We start from the raw sequence: 25,995 nt of genomic DNA on the forward strand, positions 1-25,995 counted from the left end.
CCACAAAACTGAATGCCTTTAACAGCACCCAAGTCACCTGTTGAATGCTTTGCTGCTTAGAAATTTCTTCTGCCCAATACCCTACATCATCTCTCTCAACTTCAAAGTTCCACAAATCTCGAGGGCAGGGGTAAAATGCTGCCAGTCTCTTTGCTAAAACCTAACAAGAGTCACCATTGCTCCAGTTCCCAATAAGTTCCCCATCTCCATCTGAGACTACCTCAGCCTGGATTTCCTTGTCCAAATTATAATCACCATTTTGGTCAAAGCCATTAGATAAGTCTCTAGAAGTTCCAAACGCTCCCACATTTTCCTGTCTTCTTCTGAGCTCTCCAAACTGTTCCAACCTCTGCCTGGAACTGGTACCCAGTTCCAAAGTTGCTTCCACATTTTTGAGTACCTTTTCAGCAGTGCCCCACTCTACTGGTACCAATTTATTTTATTAGTCTGTTTTCACGCTGCTGATACAGACATACCTGAGACTGGGCAATTTATAAAAGAAAGAGATTTAATGAATTTACAGTTCCATGTGGCTGGGGAGGCCTCACAACCATAGTGGAAGGTGAAAGGCCTGTCTCACATGGCAGCAGGCAAGTGAAGAGAGCTTGTGCAGGGCGACTTCCATTTTTAAAACCATCAGATCTTGTGAGACTTATTCACTATCACAAGAACAGCACAGGAAAGACCTGCCCCCACGATTCAATTACCTCCCTCCAGCCCCCTCTCACAACACATGGGAATTCAAGATGAGATTTGGGTGGAGACAAAGCCAAACCATAGCACTATCTCTTTTTCCTTTGTTCATGCTGTTCTTTTTTATCTATCATGCTATCTCCCCCTTCCACAGAGCTCTTCATATAATAACCCTGCCTGCATTTTAGGCCCTGCTCAGTGACTTCTTCCATGAAGCTTTCTTTGATTACACTATACCACTTCTGAGTATATATCCAATAGAACTGAAAGCAGCGACTCAGATACTCGTACAATCACCATCAATCATCATTTATCACGAATGATGTTCATAGCAGCATTATTTACAATAGCCAAAAGGCAAAGACACTTTAAATGTCCATTGACAGATCAATGAATAACAAAATGCAGTCTATAAATAGAATGGAATATTATTCAGTCTTAAAGAGAACCGAAATTCTGATACACGTTACAGCATGGATAAATCCTACATTAACTAAGTAAAATAGGCCAGATACTAGAGGATGTATATGGTATGATCTCACTTAGATGAATTACCTATAACAGTGGAATTCATAGAGAGAGAAAATGGAATAGTGGTTAACAGGGGAACGCAGTATGAGGAATGGAGAGTTAGTGTTTAATGGGAATAGAGATTTAGTTTGTGATGATGAAAACGTTCTGGAGATGGACAGTGGTGACAGTTGCATAACAATGTGAATGCACTTAATGCCACTGGTAAAATGATAAATTTCCTATTATGTACATTTTATCACAAAATAGAGTAAAAAAAAAAAAATCAACCATTGAAAGTGGATTCAATTACTTTTCTTCCAGATTTGCTTTATCAACAATATTACATGACAATATATTCTGCCCCTTTATTGTGCCTTTTATGTAATATTTTCTCATTACACAGTTGGTGAAAAGAACATGGCTAGTTTTATGCTACTCAGAGCCAGATGGTGGTTTCATCTGACCCATGTGCTGACTGCTTATTAGCAGATTCAAAGATAGCCTTCCTCTTGTAGTTACGTCAATAGCTATCCAAAGTTCTCTAGATCGTTATGTATGGTTTGTCTTCCTACATCTCATGTCACTCCCTGTCTCTTCCAGTCTCCAAATTGGCTGTTTATAAAGCAGGCTGCTGCTTGAAGGCCTTGTCTTGACAGCTCCAGAAATAGGAACCCAATGGATAAGTCTCTTCCCACTAAGAAGTGGGCTTAGGAATTGTTTCTCATGAACAAGGCCTTCTTTTTATTAAAAATATTTTACCTCTCTAATTTTCACATTTCTAGAATATTTTTTATTGCTGAAATGTTAATCAGGAGTTTTTGAGTTTTTGAAATTCTCTGAATTGTGAAACTTTGGTCCTTTGGCAAACCAATCTTAGTACTTAATTAATGTCTGATTGCATAACTCATCACCTCCAGTATTTTTTTCTCTTTTCACCATCAGAAGAGTAACTCTTTCTCTGCATTTGGCTGAACATACAGCTGTTCCCAAAGGAGCTCCTTAATTTGTTCTCACTCTCTAAATTCACATGTAATCTTCTAATCAGTATCTTAGGACATTTTTACCCTTCTTTAATTTTTCCCTGATTTTATATGATAAGCATGGCTCTTAATGGCAGCATGCACATTATAATCTCAAAACATATTTTTGAGTCAATGGATTTAAGCATAATTTGATTTTATAGTTGGTGAATGTGGCTCAATTAACTTCACCAGGTGTATAGTTAGTTGATCTTGGGCTCTATTTATAAGCTTGTTAAAATTCAAGTAAGGAAATGGAGAAAACTGATTTGCTACCTCCTATGTTTTAGCAAACAGTCTCACTGGATTACAATTTAGTAAGTGGTAAACTTATGGAATGGTACCAGTAAATACTTACGTAGAGTAGTCTGTAGTCTGGTGGAGTGAGTTGTTGCTTATTTAAAAGTATTACTTTAGTTAGAATACTTGCTCAAAGCATTTTGTGGCCAGGTTTTTGTGGTCAGTTTTTCTCACCCAGGGCGTGGCTGGAAAATTAAGCTCCAGTACCCTAAGACATCCATTGTAAGTAATGAATTAACTTCTCTCCAACGTATCTAAAATAGTACATGTTACATAAAATCCTTGAGATAATTCAGAAAATAGTCACTCAAATAACTTGGTAAATTGTGTGGTTCAAATGAGGAACCCCAGCTGAGAAAGCCTGGATGGTGATATTTTTATGGTTATAGGTTTATTCTCCATCAATCAAAGATGGAAAAGGGCTATCCTGTCCTGAGAGTCCAAAACATAACAGGGTCAGGGCAGTCATTATAAATACACTATCTAATGAATATAATAATTATTCTTTAAGATAGGTATTTCCCAGAAGTCAGAGATAAGAAAATTGAAGTCCAGAGAGTTGAGCAATTTGGTGGAACTAGACCGCGTAACTCAGAACCAGGATTTGAACCCAGTTCTGCCTCGGTGGCCTACTTCTACTTCACTTCACCCTTTTACACTGCTACCACTAGCACTCCTGGCCTTCAATGCTTCAAAAAAAGTTCTAAGTATTAAAGAATCTTAAGCATGCAAGTTAAGCAATAGGAATCCTTTGCACTTTACAAACATGATTTGATAAAGAATGGCTTAGCAGACAGGCATACTAGAAGCATCCTGAATGAGGCTATTACGATGGTCGTGAAGGAGAAAACCAGCAGTATGGATGGAGACAAAATGACTGAAGAGATATTCAGGCAGCGATTGACTGAATGGAGGTAGCCAAAAGGGTGGGGAGAAGAAAAAAAGAAAATTATAAATGACATCAAAATGGCTATTACTCCTTGGATAACTCAAAACTGTGCATCTAGCTGATGGCAGGTCAGTGGCATTACTTTCATATATGAAAGACAGCATAATATTTACTACTTCATATAATATCTTTATTCTTGAGAAAAAGTTGTAAAAGAAAATAATACAAAAGTTTCCTTTGCCAGGAGGTAACGATGATGAACAAAAGAAGTATGGAGATGTGAAATGAAAGCTATACCTTCCTACTTAGAAAGTTATGGCAATTCTAGATCTAATCCATGATAAGAGTTTGGTATTAAAGTAGCCTAAGCCAGAGAAGTGAAATATTTATCAGACAAAAAGTTGACCAGGGTGTTCCCCTAAACAGGAAAGTCTAGGTAATCTCTGATAGGTCACATCTAGGGGTAATGTGCACCTCTTCCCTGGCCGCCTTCAAATTGATCAGTTACAGTTCCTGTGGCTGCTGGGCTGTCTTTCTGGAATGATTATGTTTCTCCCCTTTATGCCAGCTTCTGGTGGTCACGTGCCCTACCATTCCCCAGAAAGCCTCTCCCGTATGCTCCATTTAGTGCCCATGGCAGCCTGACCTACTCTCATCTATTACTTTGATCATCTTTTTATTATTAATGATAATAAAAATATTTTTTAATTATCTACAAATAGATGAGCAGTTAGCATTATAAACTGAAGATGGCATGTATTAATGTTTTCAAAGATGACCTAGGCATATAAGAATAACATGGAAATACCCAGTTAATATACCTCTCAATTCTTTTCTTGTTTTCCTCCATTTTTTGATTTGCCACATTTAACAGGAAGTCAATATATTCCTCTGTCACCATTAGTTTTCCTTTATGGCTTAATGGAACTTCTAAGCCATGTGTACTCCGGACAGCCTACAAGGAAAAAACAATTTAGATATGAAGACTTAGATACCAGAGACACTGAAAATAACTCAAGAAAAGTCCCAGTCAGGGCTGTGTTTGAACATACTTTAGTTCCATTACAGCAGTTAGGTTAGTGCTTTGATAGAATTTAGCTGAACACAGTTAAAGGAGATTAAATAAAATTTTTTCCATCATCTACAGTCATTTCTAAAGAAAGACATTCTATACATTATCTTTCAGAGAGGCAGATGATATCAAAGAATCAAATAACTTTTAACAATTTCAATTTCACTATAGCTTAGAAAGCCATAATACACAACTTAAAGAAAGAAAGAAAACCTCAATGGAAATCTCAAGCAAAAATCAAAAGGAACTGGATGCCAAGGAGTCTCAGTGCTCTTGGAGCAGAGCACAGTTACAAGAGTAAACTATGCCTCCTCTATCATACATAGGAGCTGATTCTCAATGCTTTAGGGTTCACAATCTTAATAGCCCTGTTGATGAAACAGTCAACGTGTTCCAAGTAGAGGCAAACACTAGATAGAGGTTAAGAATAACCATACAAATGCTGTAAAAATTATTATGAGAATAAAAATTCACTCCATAAACTTTTTCTTTTTTTCAGAGTTTAGCTCTTGTTGCCCAGGCTGGAGTGCAATGGCACGATCTCAGCTCACGTCAACCTCTGCCTCCCAGGTTCAAGCGATTCTCCTGCCTCAGCCTCCAGAGTAGCTGGGATTACAGGCATGTGCCATGCCCATTTAATTTTGTGCTTTTAGTAGAGACAGGGTTTCTCCATATTGGTCAGGCTGGTCTTGAACTCCCAATCTCAGGTGATCCACCCGCCTCGGCCTCCCAAAGTGCTGGGATCACAGGCGTAAGCCACCGTGCCCGGTCACTCTATAAACTTTTACTGAGCATCTGCAATGTTTTAGGCTCCCTATAAGGCATGAAGATACAGGGCGCCTATAACATGACCTCTGACTTTAAGAGTTATGACAGACGAAACACACATGCATGCATGTGCATGTACGTACACACACATACACACACAATGGCAAGAAAATGTTGAAGAGAAGTAACTGAGTCTAGGAACTCAGCTTTATGGGAAAGGCAGCAATTGAGTTGGGATTTTAAAGGATGAGTGCAATTTCAACACACAGAAAAATTAAGAAGGGGCTGGGCATGGTAGCTCACGCCTGTAATCCCAGCACTTTGGGAGGCCAAGGAAAGTGGATCACCTGAGGTCAGGAGTTCGAGACCAGCCTGGCCAACATGGTGAAACCCAGTCTCTACTAAAAATTCAAAAATTAACCGGGCATGGTGGTAAGGGCCTATAATCCCAGCTACTTGGGAGGTTGAGGCAGGAAAATCACTTGAACCTGGGAGGCGGAAGTTGCAGTGAGTCAAGATTGAGCCATTGCACTACAGCCTGGGCGACAAGAACGAAACTCTATTTCAAAAAAAAAAACAGGAGGAGGAGGAGAAGAGGAAGGGGGAGGAAGAACTCCAGCCAGAGGGACAACTTATCTGTGGGCATAGAGATATGAAAGAGCATGATACCCTTGGAAAACAACTAATAGCTCTATGTGGTTGGAGCATAAGTATGTAAGTGGGAGATGAACATAAACAGGTAGATGCAAAATAGTCTGGGTAAGACCTTGAATACCAGGAAAATGGTTGGAGGACCTGAGATTTTTTTTTTTCTTTTTTTTGAGACGGAGTCTTGCTTTGTCGCCCAGGCTAGAGTGCTGTGGCACGATCTCGGCTCACTGCAACCTCCGCCTCTTAGGTTCAAGCAATTCTCCTGCCTCAGCCTCCCAAGTAGCTGTAATTACAGACACATGCCACCACGCTCGGTTAATTTTGGTATTTTTAGTAGAGACGAGGTTTCACCATGTTGGTCAGGCTGTCTCAAACTCCTGACCTCAGGTGATCCACCCACTTCGGCCTCCCAAAGTGCTGGGATTATAGGCGTGAGCCACTGCACCAAGCCGAGGCCCTGAGTTTTTTAAAGGAGGATTCTGATAGGGCTGGTTGGAGGGACTCAAGGAGAAGGCCTAAAGTAGGAAGACTAGTCAGGAGACAATGTTAAAGACTGAGGTTAGGGATCCTGAGGGCTGGGCAGTGCCAGAAGACCTAGGGTGGGGTCAAGTATTAGAAACAAGGGGCAGCATGGATAGGACCTATAATTAATTGAATATGGAAACAAAGAAGAAGGTGAAAGAATGGCTGTTTTCACTTGGGTTACGAGATGGAGTAAAGAGTGAGATGGGGACACAAACTAGTACCACGGGCTTTAATTTTCTTTTCTTTTTCATTTGAGAGAGAGTCTCGCTCTGTCCAGCTGGAGCGCAGTGGCGTGATCTCCGCTCACTGCAACTTCCATCTCCTGGGTTCAAGCAACTCTCCTGCTTCAGCCTCCCGAGTAGCTGGGACCACAGGTGCACACCACCAAGCCCAGCTTATTTTTGTATTTTCAGTAGAGATGGGGTTTCACCATGTTGGCCAGGCTGGTCTCAATCTCTTGACCTCATGATTTGCCTGCCTTGGCCTCCCAAGGTGCTGGCATGAGCCACCACATCCGGCCAGGCTTTGATTTTCTATTTAGCCATGCTTTAAGGGGGTCCTCTTTTGTCATCCACCCCTAATTGGGAAATAGGTTATTGTTAAAAATAGGTAGAAAATAGGAAAGTATAGGAAGAGAGAAGGAGGGTAACCTCAGATAGTTCAAAAACATGCCATGCCAAACAGTAAATACCAAGAAATCAGAATAGGGCAAAATATCTAAAGGCTAGCTTGCCTAGAGAAAGACTCAAAAAGAAAGCAAGTCTTAAAGATCATCTAGTCGAAAGGTCGGCAAATCTTTTCTCTAAAACGACAGATAGCAAACATTTTTTGACTTTGAAAGCCATATAGTATTTGTCACAACTACTAAAGTTTGCCATTGTCTCACAAAAGCAAGCTTAGACAATAAGTAATCAAATGAGTACAGTGGGATCTGGCCCTATGTGGGCTGAATGTGGCCCTAGGACAGTAGTTTGCTGGACCACTGATACTGCTGAGAAAATTCAAACCCTGAGGGACTGAGGAGCTTGCCCAAATTCACACAGTGCAGCTGTGATCCAGCAGGTATCAGTACACGGGACTTTGGACTCTCTCTGTGACTCTTTCCATGATGTCACAGTGCTTTTGGGCTTTGCCTACTTAATGAGGAGAGCAGAGTTAAGAATCAGGTTAAAAGTAAATGGAGAAGAATATTATAAAATAAGACCTCAAATGTAAATCTAAACTCTGGACGTGGCCCTATAGGAAGGAGTAAGTCACTGAAGGTTTATAAGTAAGAGAATGGCATGAAGATTTGAGAAAGGAGACATTAAAGGCAGGAGTCTAATTAGGTTATTCAATCTCTGGATCACTTTACACTAAAAAAATTGCTCTTTGACAAAATATCTTACCAACATAGTTTTTCCTCTCTTTCCCACCGTTATGCCAGAGTTCCTGAAACCAGAATCTATTGCCACGGAATGCTGTAAGAAAATAAAACTTGTTAAATTTTGATACTGTGGGTAATCAGATCATCTGTTTAGCTCCACAAACTACAGAAGCATATATGACTCTAAAACCTATTAAGGTTTTTTAAAAATTTTTTTTGGCTAGCCAATATGGACTATGCTTAAAAATGACTTTGATCAAACTCCTAACATCAGGAAAAATATTGAAATATGAACTATAGATATGTCACTGAGAAAGAGTAAAAGTAGAATTCAATCACAAACAGTGACGTTTGGCTAGTGATTGCTTCCAGAAAGCAGAATGTAACCAAAAAACAGTCATTCTTCTAATTGTGTTGTGTAAAAATAAACAAAACAAAATCTTTTAAAATAAGTAAAACGTTTCTCAGTTTCCTTTCTATTGCTTAAAAATCTTTGTTGAAATGATAGAAGAAAGCATAGAAAGCACAAAAATTCTGATCTGACTGGGGTGGCTTTGTAAGTTATTTTATTAGTCTCTAAATGTTAGAGAGCCCTGCGGAGCAGACATGGGTCCTTTCTTTTCTCTAGCTCAGTAGTTCTTAAGCAAGAATAATTTTGAACCCCAGGGGCCATCTGGCAATGTCTGAAGACATTTTTGTTGTTAAGTTGTCACCACTCAAGGGAAGAGGAAGAGGGATCTCTAGCAAATAGTGGGTAGAGGTCAGAGATGCAGCTTAAACATTCTCCAATGTACACGACAGCCCCCACACAAATAATTATTAGATCTGAAATGCCAGCTGCGCCATGGTTGAGAAATCTTGATCTAAGTACATGCTCTCCTTCTGAGATTCCCTGGTTTAAATACCATATATATATGTATATGTATATATATAGATCATCTATATACCTATAGATATATAGCTATATAGATGAATCCCATTTCCAGTTCAGATCTCTACCCTGAAACGGATTCTCCCTAATATAAATCTATTTCTCTCACATCCAGTCTTTCTAATTTCAGTACATGACACCATCATTCATCTAGCTGCTCAAGCTCCAAACCTAGAGAGCCCTGATGCTTTCTACCTCTTCATCCCCTATACCCAATTCCCATTGAGTCTACCTCTATGATTACCTCAAATTAATCCAGCTCCTGCCACATCCATTGCCCACTCTTTTCAAGTCTCCATCACCTCTCTCCTTAACTTCTGGAGGAGTCTCCCAATTAGTCTCTGCTTTCATTCTTGCCCCCTTCAAACCATTCTTGCAGACTAGCTAGTGACAGAATCCAAGCTCTAAACCATGACTAATGATGTTCTATTTGCTCTAGCCCTGGCTATTTTCTCTAACCTTGAGTGGCTTCCCTTCTGTTCTTTGAATACTCCAAACCTTTTCCTACATCAGCTTCTTTATTTTTGCTGTTTCTCTATCAGGACTACTGTTTTCCTGGCTGGTTTCTTGTCATTCATCCTGTTTCCATTCAACGCTACTGCCTAAAAAGGTCTTCTTCTTCTTTTTTTTCTTTTTTTTTTTGAGATGGAGTTTCACTCTTGTCACCCAGGCTGGAGTGCAATGGCGCAATCTTGGCTCACTGCAACCTAGTGATTGCTTTCAGAAAGCAGAATGTAACCAAAAAACAATCATTCTTCTAATTGTATTGTGTAAAAATAAAGAAAATCTTTTAAAATGAGTAAAACGTTTCTCAGTATCCCTTCTATTGCTTAAAAATCTTTGTTGAAATGATAAGAAAGCACAAAAATTCTGATCCGACTGGGGTGGCTTTGTAAGTTATTTTATCAGTCTCTAAATGTCAGAGAGCCCTGGGGAGCAGACATGGGTCCCTTCTTTCTTGTAGCGCAGTAGTTCTTAACCACCCTCTTTAAAGGCAGCTCTGCCCTGACTCTCTAGTGGAGTGCCCTGCTTATCTCCTTCATAGCATGTCTCACAGTGAGAAATTATGTTTATTTACATACTTACTGTCTGCCTCTGTCCCCTAGAATACAAATATAAGCTCCTTAGGTAAGGACCCCCCTCAAAAAGGGGCTGTGAAGAAGTGAATTTCTCGGTTCCTCTAAGTCCACTTCAATTTGCTCCCTGAAATGTTAGCCTTCCGATGAGGCTTAGGCCCAGAGAAGAGCACAGCTGGGCTCAATCAGGATTAGCACAGAGAACAGAACATGGATATAGAAACAGGAGAGTTAAACTCTGGAGACATTTCAGGGATGTGATGTGGTATAATGAGACTAAAATAGGGTTAGATAAAAGTTCAAGGTTAGAGCAGAGACTGAAGCCATGAGCCACTGAACGATTAAACACCATGTTTTAGAGACTGTCTCTAAATGCTCATGTTCCTCAGGCCCTCTTCCCTTTTTCTTCTGTACTTTCTCCACAGGTAATTTTATCTAGGCTCATGGCTTAAAAGAATAATTGTGTATTGGCATCTTCTCAATGTTTGTCCCCAGTCCACGTGGCTCCCCTGAGTTCCAGACTTCTACCCAAACATCTATTTGAAATTTTCACTTAGGCAGTGGTGTTATGGACTGAATTGTGTCTACAGGGCTTCAAAATTCAAATGTTGATGCCCTAAACTCCAATGTGACTGTATTTGGAGATGGGGCCTTTACGGTACTAATTAGGGTTAAATGAGGTCATAAGGATGGAGCCCTGATACAACAGGACTGGTGTCCTTACAGGAAGTAGAAGAGACAAGTGATGTGCATACACAGAGAAAGGGCCATGAGAGGACACAGGGAGAAGGCAGCTGCCGCAAGCCAAGGACAAGGGCCTCAGAAGGAACTATCCCTGTCAGCACCTTCATCCTGGACTTTCAACCTCCTAACTGTAAGAAAAATAAATTTCTGTTGTTTACGCTACCCAGTCTGTGGTATATTGTTATGGCAACACTAGCAGACAAAAACAAGTGTCTTACAGACATTTCACACTTAACATATGAATCACATTCTTGATTCCCATTCCTTCTGAGAGGTGAAGCCAGCTGGACTTCCTGGGTCTACGTGGGAGTTGGAGAACTTTTCTGTCTAGCTAGAGGATTGTAAATGCACCAATCAGCAGAAGACTGTAAATGTACCAATCAGCATTCTGTAAAAAAGCACCAATCAGCGCTGTGTCTAGCTAAAGGATTGTAAATGCACCAATCAGCACTCTGTAAAAATGCACTAATCAGTGCTCTGTGTCTAACTAAAGGATTGCAAATGCACCCATCTGTACTCTGTAAAATGGACCAACCAGCTGTCTGTAAAATGGACCAATCAGCAGGACGTGGGTGGGACCAAATAAGGGAATAAAAGCTGTCCACCTGAGCCAGCAGCAGCAATCTGCTTGGGTCCCCTTCCAAGCTGTGGAAGCTTTGTTCTTTCATTCTTCACAATAACTCTTGCTGCTGCCCACTCTTTGGGTCTGCACTACCTTTATGAGCTGTAACACTCACTGCGAAGGTCTGCTGCTTCATTCCTGACGTCAGCAAGACCACGAATCCATCGGAACAAATAACTCTGGACGTGCCACCTTTAAGAGCTATAACACTCACTGCAAAGGTCTGCGGCTTCATTTGTGAAGTCAGCAAAATCACGAACCCACTGGAAGGAACAAACAACTCCCGACGTGCCACCTTTAAGAGCTGTAACACTCACTGCGAAGGTCTGTGGCTTCACTCCTGAAGTCAGTGAGACCACAAACCCAGCGGGAGGAACAAACAACTCCAGACGCGCCACCTTTAAGAGCTGTAACACTCACTGCGAAGGTCTGTGGCTTCATTCCTGACATCAGTGAGACTACAACACTACTGGGAGGAACAAACAATTCTGGACGTGCCACCTTTAAGAGCTGTAACACTCACTGTGAAGCTCTGTGGCTTCATTCCTGAAGTCAGCGAGACCATGCACACACTGGGAGGAAAAAACAACTCTGGACGTGCCCCCTTTAAGAGCTGTAACACTCACCGCGAAGGTCTGTGACTTCACTCCTGAAATCAGTGAGACGGTGAGACCACGAATCCACCAGGAGGAACAAACAACTCCAGACATGTCACCTTTAAGAGCTGTAACACTCACTGCAAAGATCTGCAGCTTCACTCCTGAAGTGGGCAAGACCACGAACCCAACGGAAGGAAGAAACTCTGGACACACCCATCTTTAAGAACTGTAACACTCACTGCGAGGGTCCGTGGCTTCATTCTTGAAGTCAGTGAGACCAAGAACCCACCAGAAGGAACCAATTCCGGACACATTTTGGCAACCCAGATGGGACATATTTTGGTGACCCAGATGGGACAACCGCCTATTGCCAAGTGTTGAGTACCATTGGACCCCTTTCACTTGGTATTCTGTTCTATTTTTCCTTAGAATTTGGGGGCTAAATACCGGGCACCTGTGGGCCAGTTAAAAGTGACTAGCGTGGCCGCTGGACTAAAGACATGGGTGTCAGGCTTTCTGGGAAAGGGCTCTCTAACAACCCCTGACTCTTCAGAGTTGGGAGCATTGGTTTGCTTGAAACCAGTTTCCACTTTTCCTGTACTTCCAGGCTGAGCTGAGGGTCGACAGAAAGGAAAGCCATTCAGCTCTGGGGTCCCAACAATAAGTTGGTTGGCCCTGCGGCCATGAGCAGAACTCTTAAAGTCACGTTGCCCAAGCAAGACTCGCCCATCTATCCTATCTATCCTGACCCTTGCCTCCTGGGTCCTAACACCTGTCAGACAAACTTCCTCTTGTCTCTCTTCTCCAACGCTAGTCCTGCTTCTAAAAAACCACTCCCTGTCTCTTGTGCTTTTCTAGTTTCTCCTATAAGAATGATTTCTAGTATAAACTTCAGGACTTTGTTCCCTTCTTTAGGTACCCAGGCTCACCAATCAGAAAGACATAATTTTTGCCTAAAGCCTTGTCAGGTCAGGGGACTATCTGGAATTTTAGGATCTCTTCTCAGACAACCAGACCTAGCAAAAGCTATTTCTGAAGCTATGCTATGGGGAGCTTCAGAAATGATATTCTTCCTATTCAAGTGAGGACAAAAGGCATCACTCTTCCAACCCTGGGTGTATCCCTCAGCATACAACCCTCCACTTCATTTTTGGGGCATAACATCTTTACAGGACAGGGATAAGGTCCCAATACTAACAGGAGAATGCTTAGGACTCTAACAGGTTTTCGAGAATGTGTCGGTGAGCGCAAATATTCCAATCAGCAGGGTCCAGGGACCTCGCGGGTTCTTGGGCAGGGGGAGAAAGGAACAAACCAAAACCGTGGCAGTTTTGTCTTTCTGATGGGAAACACTCAGGCATTAACAGGCTCACCCTTGAAATGCATCCTAAGCCATTGGGACCAATTTGACCCACAAACCCTGAAAAAGAGGCAGCTCATTTTTTTTCTGCACTACAGCTTGGCCCCAATATTCTCTCTCTGATGGGGAAAAATGGCCACCTGAGGGAAGTATAAATTACAATACTATCCTGCAGCTTGATCTTCTCTGTAAGAGGGAAGGTAAGTGGAGTGAAATACCTTATGTCCAAGCTTTCTTTTCATTGAAGGAGAATACACAACTATGCAAAGCTTGCAATTTACATCCCACAAGAGGACACCTCAGTTTACCCCCATATCCTAGCCTCCCTATAGCTCCCCTTCCTATTAATGATAAGCCTCCTCTAATCATCCCTGCCCAGAAGGAAACAAGCAAAGAAATCTCCAAAGGACCACAAAACCCCCCATGCTATCAGTTATGTCCCCTTCAAGCTGTAGAGGGAGGGGAATTTGGCCCAACCTGGGTACATGTCCCCTTGTCTCTCTCTGATTTAAAGCAGATCAAGGTAGATCTGGGGAAGTTTTCAGATGATCCTGATAGGTATATAGATGTCCTACAGAGTCTAGGGCAAGCCTTTGATCTCTCTTGGAGAGATGTCATGCTATTGTTAGATCAAATCCTGGCCTTTAATGAAAATAATGCTAATAGCTGCAGCCTAAGAGTTTGGAGATACCTGGTATCTTAGTCAAGTAAACAACAGAATGACAGCCGAAGAAAGGGACAAATTCCCTACTGGTCAGCAAGCTGTCCCCAGTATGGATCCCCACTGGGACCCCGACTCAAGATCATGGGGACTGGAGTCATAAACATCTGTTGACTTGTGTTCTAGAAAGACTAAGGAGAATTAGGAAAAAGTTCATGAATTATTCAATGATGTCCACCATAACTTAGGGAAAGGAAGAAAATCCTTCTGCCTTCCTCGAGAGGCTATGGGAGGCCTTAAGAAAATATACTCCCCTGTCACCTGACTCACTCGAGGGTCAATTGATCCTTAAAGATAAGTTGATTATCCAATCAGCTGCAGATATCAGAAGAAAGCTCCAAAAGCGAGCCCTGGGCCCTGAACCAAATAACCAAATCTGGAGGAATTATTAAATGTGGCAACGTTGGTGCTCTATAATCGGGTCCAAGAGGAACAGGTCCAAAGGAAAAGCAAGATCAGAGAAAGGCCACAGCCTTAGTCATGGCCCTCAGACAAACCAACCTTGGTGGTTCAGAATGAAAAGAGAGCAGGCCAATCACCCAGTGGGACTTGTTACCAGTGTGGTTTGCAAGGACACCTTAAAAAAGATTGTCCAATGAGAAGCCGCCCCCCTCGTCCATGTCTGCTATGCCAAGGCAATCAGTGGAAGGTGCACTGTCCCAGAGAACAAAGGTTCTTTGGGCCAGAAGCCCACAACCAGATGATCCAACAACAGGACTGAGGGTGCCCAGGGCAAGCGTCTGCTCATGTCATCACCCTCACTGAGTCCTGGGTATGTTTAACCATTGAGGGCCAGGAAATTGACTTCCTCCTGGACACTGGCACAGCTTTCTTAGGGTTAATTTCCTGTCCTGGAGAGCTACCTCAAGGTCCGTTACCATCCAAGGAATCCTGGGACAGCCTGTAACCAGGTATTTCTCCCACCTCCTCGGTTGTAATTGGGAGACTTTGTTACAGATAATAAGTATGCTTATCTAATCCTACATGCCCATGCTGCAATATGGAAAGAAAGGGAGTTCCTAACCTCTGGGGGAACCCCCATTAAATACCACAAGGAAATCACGGAGTTATTGCACACAGTGTAAAAACCCAAGGAGGTAGCAGTCTTACACTGCCGAAGCCATCAGAAAGGTGAAGGAGAAAAGGCAGAAGGAAACCGTTGGGCAGATGCCAAGGTCAAGATTGCTGCCAAGAAGAACCTCCCATTAGAAATACGTACAGAAGGACCCTTGGTATGGAGCAACTCCCTCCAAGAGATTAAGCCCCAGTATTCCCCGACTGAAACAGAATGGGGACTTTCACAGGGGCATAGTTTTCTCCCCTCGGGGTGGTTAACAACAGAAGAAGGAAAGGTACTTACACCCAAAGCCAGCCAGTGGAAAATACTTAAAACCCTCCACCAAACTTTTCATATGGGTACTGAAAACACTCATCAAATGGCCAAATCCCTATTTACAGGGCCGAATCTCCTCCAGACCATCCGACAGGTAGTCAAAGCATGTGAGGTGTGCCAAAGGAATAATCCCTTGGTCCATCCCCAGGCACCTTTGGGGGAACAAAGAATAGGTCACTATCCCAGAGAGGACTGGCAGTTAGACTTCCACCCATATGCCTAAGTCAAAGGAATTTCAATAATTGTTGGTCTGTGTTGATACCTTTACAAATTGGATAGAAGCTTTCCCCTGCAAGACAGAGATGGCTCAGGAAGTGATTAAAGTCCTAATTTATGAAATAATTCCTAGATTTGGGCTTCCCCAAAGCTTACAGAGCGACAATGGTCCAGCTTCTAAAGCCACGACAACTCAGGGAATTTCCAGGGTGCTAGGGATACAATATCACCTTCACTGTGCCTGGAGGCCACAATCCTCAGGGAAGGTCAAGAAGGCAAATGAAACACTCAAGAGGCACTTAAGGAAACTAACACAAGAAACTTATCTCCCATGGCTTACTCTTTTGCCCATGGCATTGTTGAGAATCCAAAATTCTCCTCACAAAATGGGGCTCAGTCTATATGAAATGCTGTATGGATGACCTTTTCTCACAAATGACCTCCTCCTGGATCAGGAAAAGGCCAGCTTGGTCAAATATGTAACTTCTTTGGCAAAGTATCAATGAAACCTTAAAAACTTACCTGAACCATGTCACAGAGAAAAGGGAACAGAGTTGTTTCAACCAGGAGCTCTAGTGTTGGTCAAATCTCTCCCCTCTACCTCCCCATCTATGGATTCTTTGTGGTAAGGACCATACTCAGTAATCCTCTCTATCCCCACTGCAGTTAAGGTGGCAGGAGTGGAATCTTGGGTTCACTACACCCCAGTTAAATTTTGGACACCCCTGAGAAACCTGCAGGACCATCGGCTCAGGAGTCCCAAGATCAGCCAGACCAGCCCTGATACACCTGCAAACCACTGGAGGACTTGCATCTCCTATTTCGGAAGGAAACATCCCAGACTAAAAAGGCTCCTATCACTGATCCTGAGGAAAAACCCCTTCCTCCTTAAAAAAGATAAGTGAAAATCTACATAATCTTTAACACCTCTCCTTGCCCCTTTAATGGAATCCTTTTACTATTTCATCATATTATTAAGCAGCATACTAACCATACTCTTTGCCATACAACTACATACTGTAGCCAAATGAGTTCAACTAACAACTTCTACCAAGGACCCCTGGATCGACCTGCTGGCCCTTTCACTGGCCTAAAGAGTTCCCCTCTGGAGGACACTACAACTGCATGGCTCCTACTTCGCCCCTATCCAGCAGGAAGTAGCTAGAGCTGTCATCGCCCAATTCCCAGCAGCATTTGGGGTGTCCTGTTGGGAGGGAGGATTGAGAGGTGAAGCCAGCTGGACTTCCTGGGACAAGTCGGGACTTGGAGAACTTTTCTGTCTAGCTCAAGGATTGTAAATGCACCAATCAGCACTCTAAAAATGCACCAATCAATGCTCTGTGTCTAGCTAAAGGACTGTAAATCCACCAATCAGCATTCTGTAAAAACGCACCAATCAGTGCTCTGTGTCTAGCTAAAGGATTGTAAACGTACCAATCAGCACTCTGTAAAAATGCACCAATCAGTGCTCTGTGGCTATCTAAAGGATTGTAAACGCACCAATCAGCACTCTGTTAAATGGACCAATCAGCTCTTTGTAAAATGGACCAATCAGCAGGACATGGGCAGGGCCAAATAAGGGAATAAAAGCTGTCCACCTGAGCCAGCAGCAGCAACTGCTCAGGTCCCCTTCCAAGCTATGGAAGTTTGTTCTTTCATTATTCACAATAAATCTTGCTGCTGCTCACTCTTTGGGTCCACACTACCTTTATGAGCTGTAACACTCACTGCAGAGGTCTGCAGCTCCATTCCTGAAGTCAGTGAGACCACGAACTCACTAGGACAAACAAATAACTCTGGACGTGCCACCTTTAAGAGCTGTAACACTCTTTGAGAAGGCTGTAACTTCACTCCTGAAGTCAGCAAGACCACGAACCCAACAGGAGGAACAGACAACTCTGGACACGCCACCTTTAAGAGCTGTAACACTCACTGCAAAGGTCTGTGGCTTCACTACTTAAGTCAGCAAGACCAAGAACCCACCGGAAGGAACTCTGGACACATCTGAACATCTGAAGGAACAAACTCCGGACACACCATCTTTAAGAACTGTAACATTCACTGCAAGGGTCCATGGCTTCATTCTTGAAGTCAGTGAGACCAAGAACCCACCGGAAGGAACCAATTCTGGACACACTTCAACTTCAGCACACTCCATCTGGATAAAGGCTACTACCATAGAGCCAGGGGCTCCAGCTAGACCTAAATAGTTATCCTTGATTCCTCTTTCTCCTCCTCCCTCTGGCTGTCCTTCCCCAGGCAACCTTACAAGTCTGTTGATTCAAACGCTGAAATATATTTTGAATCTATTCCTTTCCCACCTGCTTTGGTGCTATCACTTTAGGCCAACCCACCACCACTTCCCACTTAAATCACCACAACCTACTCCTAACTCATCTCTTTTCACTTACTGCACTCCTTTCTCTATGCTGGAGCAGAACTGAGTTTTTCAGAACAAAAACCTAGAAAGCTACTCTTTGCTTAAAACTGTCGCTTCAATAACTTTTCCCTGAACTCAGAAGGCAATTCCAACTCTTTAATCTGTTCTACAAAGCTTAACTGACCTGGCCTCAGACTCCTTCTCGCACTTTCTTTCCACTCTCTAGACCCACTGAAACTTTGTATATACCTTTCCATCTTCCTGGAACGTTCATTTCTCAGCTACATGCCTAGCTCTTTCTGTTCCTTGCAAGTCCTAGCTTAAAGAAACGTTTTCAGAGAAGCCTGTCTTCAAGTCAGCAGCTTTTTGCACTGTTCTCTATTACCAGGTTGTTTTTCCTTTGGTAGAACATTTTGCAACTTGCAGTTTTTTTTTTTTTTTATTTAATTTTATTTTATTTGCCTGTTCACTTGTTTGTTTTTGCTGTCTCCTAACTTTGGGAGACCAAGACAGTCTCTAATCTTGTTCATCGCTGTGCCCCTAGTACTTGACACACTGAGACTCAATACATTATTGTTACTTAAAATGCAATTTAGTTTTATATATAAATATATAAAAGGTATAAAAAGGAGAATCAAGACTAAACAGATATTCACCTTATGCTCATTTAAATGGGAAAAATGAAATATTCTTTAAAATGCTTAATTGCACATGCAGTTTCACAGTATTTTTTCTTAAAGCTTGGCAAACAAAAACAAAATATAGAATGCTGAAGTAAAATTTATAAATAAAAATGTTAAGAAAGAAAACAGGAGCCATAACCTGGGACTTATATTTTCCTAGTAATGATTAGGTACTCTTTTTTTCCTAAAATTAAAAACGAATAGATTGAGCAGACGAATTAATAATAAATACATAACTAGTTGAATAAGGTACTATCTCACTGATATTTATAGTAGGTTAAAAGCTTAAAATTGCATCTACCCACATATCTATAAATTTAAGTACAATTACAACAAAATTTTACCAGAATCTGTGCATCCTGCAATTGTTGACACTGCACGTGAAGAACAAATGGTTCAAATTTCAAAGTGGCATCACCATTTGCTTTCTTCAGAGCTACAATCTAAATAAATGAAAAGTGGTATCAGACACAAGCATATGGCCTGTCCTTTGATTACCCTTTACCCCATACATAACTTCAATTTCTCTTAGAAATTTTCAGAATCACTCAGCGTATTTTTTTTCTGCAATAACTTTTCCCTCTGCTTTCTTGGTTCTTTTTTACCAAAAATTTATTTGCTTATTTTCTTAAAATTTCTAGTTCTCCCATAAATCTTCTATACCATTCTTTCCACCTATTAGTGTACTTTGAAGAAGTAAACTACTACTTTAACTCTGTAACAGATCTTTCACTAAGGAAGGTAGTATATAAAAACTGTATTAGCATTGTTTCAATTTTTTGTTAGATTGAGATACAGAGAAATGTAATGTGAGAAAAGGGTCCAAACAAAGCCTAACTGCCACCCATGTTCCCAAGAAGCATTCTGTACCAAGCACCAGTGCTTACCAGCAGCACTATTAAGCTCACAAATAGCCGTGCATGCAAAGAGCTCAGTGCGCAGCCAGCAAGTTCCTGTTCCCTCTGTAATAGGCACACATACAATTCCCTTGGAACTGCTTAGCTACATGAGAACCAATGGCCCCCGAGCATGTTCCTAGCTTTCTGTATTTCAGACCCTATGGGGCAGTGGTCAGGGTCTGGGGGCTACTGCAGCACAAAGTGGGGTACGTGCCATCACTCTGCCCTGATCAGCTGTGGAACCAATCTGCTAGCCATGGGGACTGACACATTGAAGGGCTAGATCTTGTGTACTCTCTTTCCTCCTGCTGTAAGCAAATGTTACAACACTTGACCCTAGCATGTGTGTTTTCTGTTGTTAGTGACCTTAAGTCAATGTACTAGTCTCTTCCCTAGGTAGCACTTGCCTGCCTTTTAACCTTGGCTGCACCCATGTTATAGTGTATCCAGCGGCATAGTCTGACCACCTAGTGAAACATGTAATATTGTGTCTGAGCTAGAATTTATACAAGACAGTTATTATTTCTGTCTGTCCAGTATCCCTGGGCAACATCGTCCCTCCTTCACGCCATTTGATTTCTGGTAGGGCTGTCAATCATTACCCTCTCACACATCGCTCTCCCTATCACAATATCAGAGGTGCCAAGTGCTTGCTTATGTCTGATCAAGGATATTATTATATTCCACTAGCAAAAATAATTGACCTAAGAGGGAGAGCACCTAATGTAAGCAGGACAACTCCGAGTCCTTCTCTAGGATGAACACAGGAATTGCAGGAAAAGGAATTCTTTTTCTACTGGTGGTGTTGGCAGCTACCATTTCTGCAACAAAGATTATCTGCAGCAGAAGAGAATAAAGGCACACTGCAAAGATAACCACTGCCCAAAGATGGAGATGAAGTGGGTACTCCGAAGATAAGATTTGAACATCTGAATCAGCAATACTTGATTCAAGCTCCATCCATCCTTTCCAGTTAAATAATCTTTTTTGCTTAAAACAGAATTGGATTTGTAAATTCACTGGGAATGAAAAGTGCCTGGCTGATAAAAACTTATGAATTCATCTAAACTCTTTATCTTAGGGAACTAAATAACCCAGCAGAGATTTGAAGATTTTCAAAAAGCAGTGCAGGTAAGTCATGTATAATTTATTTATATCAGTAAAGCTGGTAACACAGAGATAGTGCTAATCCCCTTCTCTTTCTATACTTAGTTTTAGGTTACAGGGTTATCAAATAGCAGAATTAAAATTCAAAATTTGGATCCAACAGGTGTCCAATATCCATGAACTTTCTGCTATGTCCAAAAGGATGTCTTGAGTAGCAGTAAGTAATGCTTCCATACTTTTATCTCCTACAACCCAAAAAAAGTCATTGTAATGAAAGCTCTCTAGGTTTCATAATCTTCAGCCATTATAATTCTGCATAAAAATCACTTTGAAATTTCTATTCTTGTCATATGTATTTAAAGTACCTGAATTTAAAAGTTTATTTCCAAAACTTACCACATCATCTTTTTCACAAGGTTTGTGTGTAACCAGTAGCCAGCCACAGTTTTGTTTCTGAACTTCAAAACCATTTATACCCTAAAATAAAAAATAACATAATTTGTTAATCATACAATATTTTACAAAAATAATAAGCATAATGCATAGCATGTTATAGGCTTTCTTAAACTAATAATCCCAAGTTAGGATTTTAAGTATTAATAAAAACAATTTGGTATTTTTTGGGTAATGTTAACCCAGAATAAGAATGAGCCCAAATAACCTGGGGTAGAAAATTATTTGAAAGGTAAAACTACTTGATAAACATCTTCTGAAATATGGTCATGATTTTGCAACAAGAAAAGGGATTAGTATAAGGGATAATACTAGCAGCACCTGAGTTGTACTCTATTTGGCTAGCACAATATTTAAAAAAATGAAAAAAAAAGAATTTTAATTCCTTTTATAGGACAGCACTGTCCCAATTCCACACAAGACCTACTACCCTTAATTGTACCTATGCCATTTACACATTTATAATACTTCCTTGGTCTCTAGAGGCATAAATTTGTGACCTCTGAATTAGACTGCATATGTAGTCCTGAAGGATGGGGCTAAGACTGAAAGGTCAAAATTTCAAGAAGGCAAACATTTTAATATTAACTTAAATTGGACAAATGTTTATTTGCAAAGTTCTATTAGGTACTTTGGGTATACATAGAACCTACCCCTCAAGGACACTGGAAAGAGGATGCAGGAAACCACATGAACAGAAATCACTATACTCAAAGTGACTATAATTTATACAATGGATCCACAAGAGACTCTGCTGTCTGGCCATGGAACCAGGAATTGCTACACATGTCCTAAATAAATATTTTGACTTCATCGTATGACTTCGGTGATGGTGACTTACGTATCTGATGTTGTGCTTGCTACTCTAAATCTTAGAGCCAAATGTATGGCCCACTTGTAGCAACTTCACAGGATCTAATGGTAGGACTGGAAACTAATGCCATCACTGGCTTCATCTTATCTATATTTTCTTTATTCAGATTTTCCCACTTTTTATTTTTTCTTGTGTTGCCTATTTGTAAGTTGCCCAAAATCCTTACTGAAATAAGGCAGATTTTAAAATAAACCATAATACAAGGTGTAAGATAAGAAATAAAAGTCTAACCAGTTCAGAAGCAGTCATTATTCCCAAGTAGGTAGTATGGGTTTGTAAGTGTGTTCAGGTGGGAGAGCGGAGTTTTGGGAATCATGCCTCAGATATGCAGAGATAGGAAAACATTTCAGGAAAAAAAAAACACCCAAAAACGTGAGCAAAAGCAAACAAATACAAGATGAAAAAGAACAGTTCAGTTTCAGCAACTAGCTAAAGATGAAGGAAAGCAATGAAAAAAAGGTTGAAAGCTACACTAGAGTAAGCATTTGGATTTTCCGATGTAGAAAAACGTGTAATAAAATACAGCATAGGTGAGAGATAAGCAGAGCTGCGATTTGTCAAACACGGTTTGGAGAAGAGCAGTTAAGTGGCTTGTTAGAGAATCATTGCAAAAATCAAGGTGAGAGAGTTGTGGAAATGGGGCAAGAGAGAGTGTGTGGGCAAGAATGCCACTGCTCTGGAGGTAATGGAAGTGATTTAAACATGAACAGGCCCTGCTAACTTGAGAGATGAGCAAATAAATGATCAGTCAATAATGGACCTAAAGAATGAGCCTAATAATGTGCTGTCTTCCATGCTGTTAACCTAATATTACGAATAAAATCAGTACACAGCCAACTTTTACAGTGCATGGGCCAGGCACAATGCCAAATATTTCAAATAAATTATCCTATTTTCTCTACAAAAAATCCCTATAAAGCAGATACTTTTTATTATCCTCAGTCCATAGAACAGGAAGGGGCAGAGTTGAGATAACTTTCCTAAGGTCACATTAAGAGAGAAGACCACCCCTCATACCGTCTTATGCCCAATTTCTGCCTTCAAAGAAAGAAGTAAAAACTAAAAGGCAGACATGAAATCCACGGCAGACAGCCCAGCGCCACACCCTGGGCCTGATAGTTAAAGTTCGACCCCTGACCTAATCAGTTATGTTACCTATAGATTACAGACATTGTATAGAAATACACTGTGAAAATCACTATCTTGTTTTGTTTCGATCTAATTACCAGTGAATGCAGCCCCAGTCACATACCCCTTGCTTGCTCAATCAATCACCACCCTCTCACATGCACCCCCTTAGAGTTGTGAGCCCTTAAAAGGGACAGGAATTACTCACTTGGGAAGCTCGGCTCTTGAGACAGGAGTCTTGCTGATGCCCCTGGTCGAATAAACCCCTTCCTTAACTCAGTGTCTGAGGAGTTTTGTTTGCGGCTCATCCTGCTACATTTCTTGGTTCCCTAACCAGGAAGCGAGATGACTGGTGGATGGTTGAGGCAGCTCCTTAGGTGGCTTAAGCCTGCCTCGTGGAACATCCCTGAGTGGGACCCCAAGCAGCCCGAGCGACGCGGATCCTGAGAGCACTCCCGGGTAGGCATTTGCCCCGGTGGGACGCCTGGCCAGAGCAGTGTGTGGCAGGCCCCCGTGGAGGATCAAAGCAGTGGCTGAACACCTGGAAGGAACGGGCACTTGGAGTCTGGACATCTAAAACTTGGTAAGACTAGTCTTTGAAACTTGCTAACTCTGAGTGGAAGCGAGGCCTGATCACCCATGGTGTGCCTTTATTGGCACTTTGGTTTTGGTTTTGACTTGGTTTGAACTGCTTGACAGGATTGGTTTTGGGAACTTGCCTACTCCATTGGAGTGGAAACATGGCCTGATCACCCACAGTGTGCCTGTACCGGCACTTTGGTTTTTGTTTTTGACTTGACTTGGCTTGCTTGATACTTTGGTTTTGGTTTTGACCTGGCTTGGATTTCTGGATACTCTGATTTTGGTTTTGATTTTGGTTTTGTGCAAACTGCAAAAGTGTACATGTGCCCTTTTTACCCGTTCTCTGTTTTGTGGTGTGCATGTGGTGTGAGCGGGTTGTTTTGTCTTGAAGAAGCATAGGTCAGGCACAAATAAGTCCACCCTACTAGGAACTATGTTGAAAATTTTGAAAAAAGCATTTAAAGGAGACTGTGGAGTACTATGACACCAGGAAAACTTAAAACTTTGTGTAAGAGCCTGGCCAGCATTAGGGGTAGGTTGGCCATTAGAAGGAAGCCTGGGCTGGGCACGGTGGCTCACGCCTGTAATCCCAGCACTTTGAGAGGCCAAGGTGGGTGGATCACGAGGTCAGGAGATCGTGACTATCCTGGCTAACGTAGTGAAACCCTGTCTCTACTAAAAATTCTAAAAAATTAGCCACGCGCAATGGCGGGCGCCTGTGGTCCCAGCTACTAGGGAGGTTGAGGCAGAAGAATGGCATGAACCCAGGAGGTGGAGCTTGCAGTGAGCTGAGATCGTACCACTGCACTCCAGCCTGGGTGACAGAAAGAGACTCCGTCTCAAAAAAAAAAAAGAAGGAAGCCTGGACATGTCCCTTGTTTCAAAGGTATGGCACAAGGTAACCTACAAGCCAAGGAACCCAGACCAGTTTCTGTACTTAGACACTTGGTTACAGCTGGTTTTAGACCCCCTGCCCCCAACACACAGTGGTTTAGAGAACAGCAGCATAAGCGGCTGGCAGGGCAAGGGAAGATCAGCAGAGAGAAAGAAAAGAAAGAGACAGAGAGGAAAAGAGGCAAAGAGAGAGAGAAAGAGACAGAGAGGAAGAGACAGACAAAGAGGGAGTCAAGAAGAGAGAGAGAAAGAGAATGGCAGAGAGAGAATGGCAGAGACAGAGAAAAGACAAAGGCAAAAGGAAAGTCAGAGAGAAACAAAGTCAAAGACAGAAAGAAAGAGAGATATACAAGTAGTTATTCTAGCAGGCCTAACCTTCGAGACTATCCTTAAACATTAGTAGACTGTAAGCAGTACATGGATGGGAGCAGCTTCACCAACCTTCTGCAAAGTGATTTTGAAAAAGATGACAAGCCCTGCTCCAGTCACACCTGGAAGCTGACTGGTCCACACAGCCGAAGCATGAGGAAACTCATCGCGGGACTCATTTTCCTTAAAATTTGGACTTGTACAGTAAGGACTTCAACTGACCTTCCTCAGACTGAGGGCTGTTCCCAGTGTACATCAAGTCACTGAGGTAGGATAAAAGGTTGCTACAGTCCTATTATTTTATGGTTATTATAAGTGTACTGGAACTCTAAAAAGAAATTGTTTGTATAATGTTATTCTATACAAGGTATGTAGCCCAGGATATGACCAACCTGATGTGTGTTATTACTCATCTGAGCCACCCATGACCACAGTTTTTAAAATAAAATTAAGAACTCAAGACTGGTAGGGGATCATAAAGGATACGAGTAAAGTGTTAGCCAAAACAGAAAAGGGGTGCCCAAACAAGTCACCTTAAAATTTGATGCCTGTGCTGTCATTAACAGTAAGTTAGAAAGGGGATGTGGCTCTTTTAGTTGGGAAAAAAGGCTATATGACTGAAAATAAGTATATTTCACATGAATTAGGACTGTGTGGAAATGAATGTGGATCCTGGTCTTCTGTCATTTGGGCCACTTGGATAAAAAATAAAAAGGATCCGGTCCACCTTCAGAAAGAAAAAAATGGCCCTTCCTGTACTAAGGGACAATGTAACCCCTTAGAGCTAGCAATAATCAATCCCCTTGATCCTCACTGGAAAAAAGGGGAGTGTGTGACTTTAGGAATCGATGGGGTCAGACTGTATCCTCGAGTAAATATCTTGGTTTGAGGAGAAGTTTACAAACGCTCTCCTGAACCAGTGTTTCAAACTTTCTATGATGAACTAAATGTACCAGTACCAGAAATTCCAGGAAAAACAAGAAATTTGTTTTCGCAGTTAGCCGAGCTATGTAGCCCAGTCTCTCAATGTCACTTCATGTTATGTATGTGGAGGAACTGAATGGGAGATCAATGGCCATGGGAAGCCCAAGAATTAGTACCTACAGACTCAATTCCTGATGAATTCCCGGCTCAAAAGAATCACCCTGATAATTTCTGGGTCCTAAAA

At 41.7% G+C, this 25,995-nt stretch overlaps 1 protein-coding gene across 3 annotated transcripts in view; it reads right to left on the reverse strand.

The window, feature by feature from the left end:
- Positions 1–25,995, reverse strand: part of TYW3 (tRNA-yW synthesizing protein 3 homolog) — a 35,504-nt gene that overhangs the window by 6,396 nt on the left and 3,113 nt on the right. For 2 of the 3 annotated variants that reach the window (XM_023209377.2, XM_023209389.2), the window contains exons 2-5: positions 20,924–21,004; positions 18,866–18,964; positions 7,819–7,890; positions 4,236–4,369 (exon numbers count right to left, since the gene is read on the reverse strand). In XM_023209377.2, the coding sequence (XP_023065145.1) occupies positions 4,236–4,369; positions 7,819–7,890; positions 18,866–18,964; positions 20,924–21,004 (386 nt within the window). Of the gene's footprint in view, positions 1–2,583; positions 2,734–4,235; positions 4,370–7,818; positions 7,891–18,865; positions 18,965–20,923; positions 21,005–25,995 lie in introns of all 3 variants that reach the window. The other variant, XR_002731099.2, reaches the window with a different exon arrangement.

The sequence above is a fragment of the Piliocolobus tephrosceles genome, chromosome 1 (genome assembly GCF_002776525.5).
Source record: "Piliocolobus tephrosceles isolate RC106 chromosome 1, ASM277652v3, whole genome shotgun sequence".
Taxonomy (NCBI): domain Eukaryota; kingdom Metazoa; phylum Chordata; class Mammalia; order Primates; family Cercopithecidae; genus Piliocolobus; species Piliocolobus tephrosceles.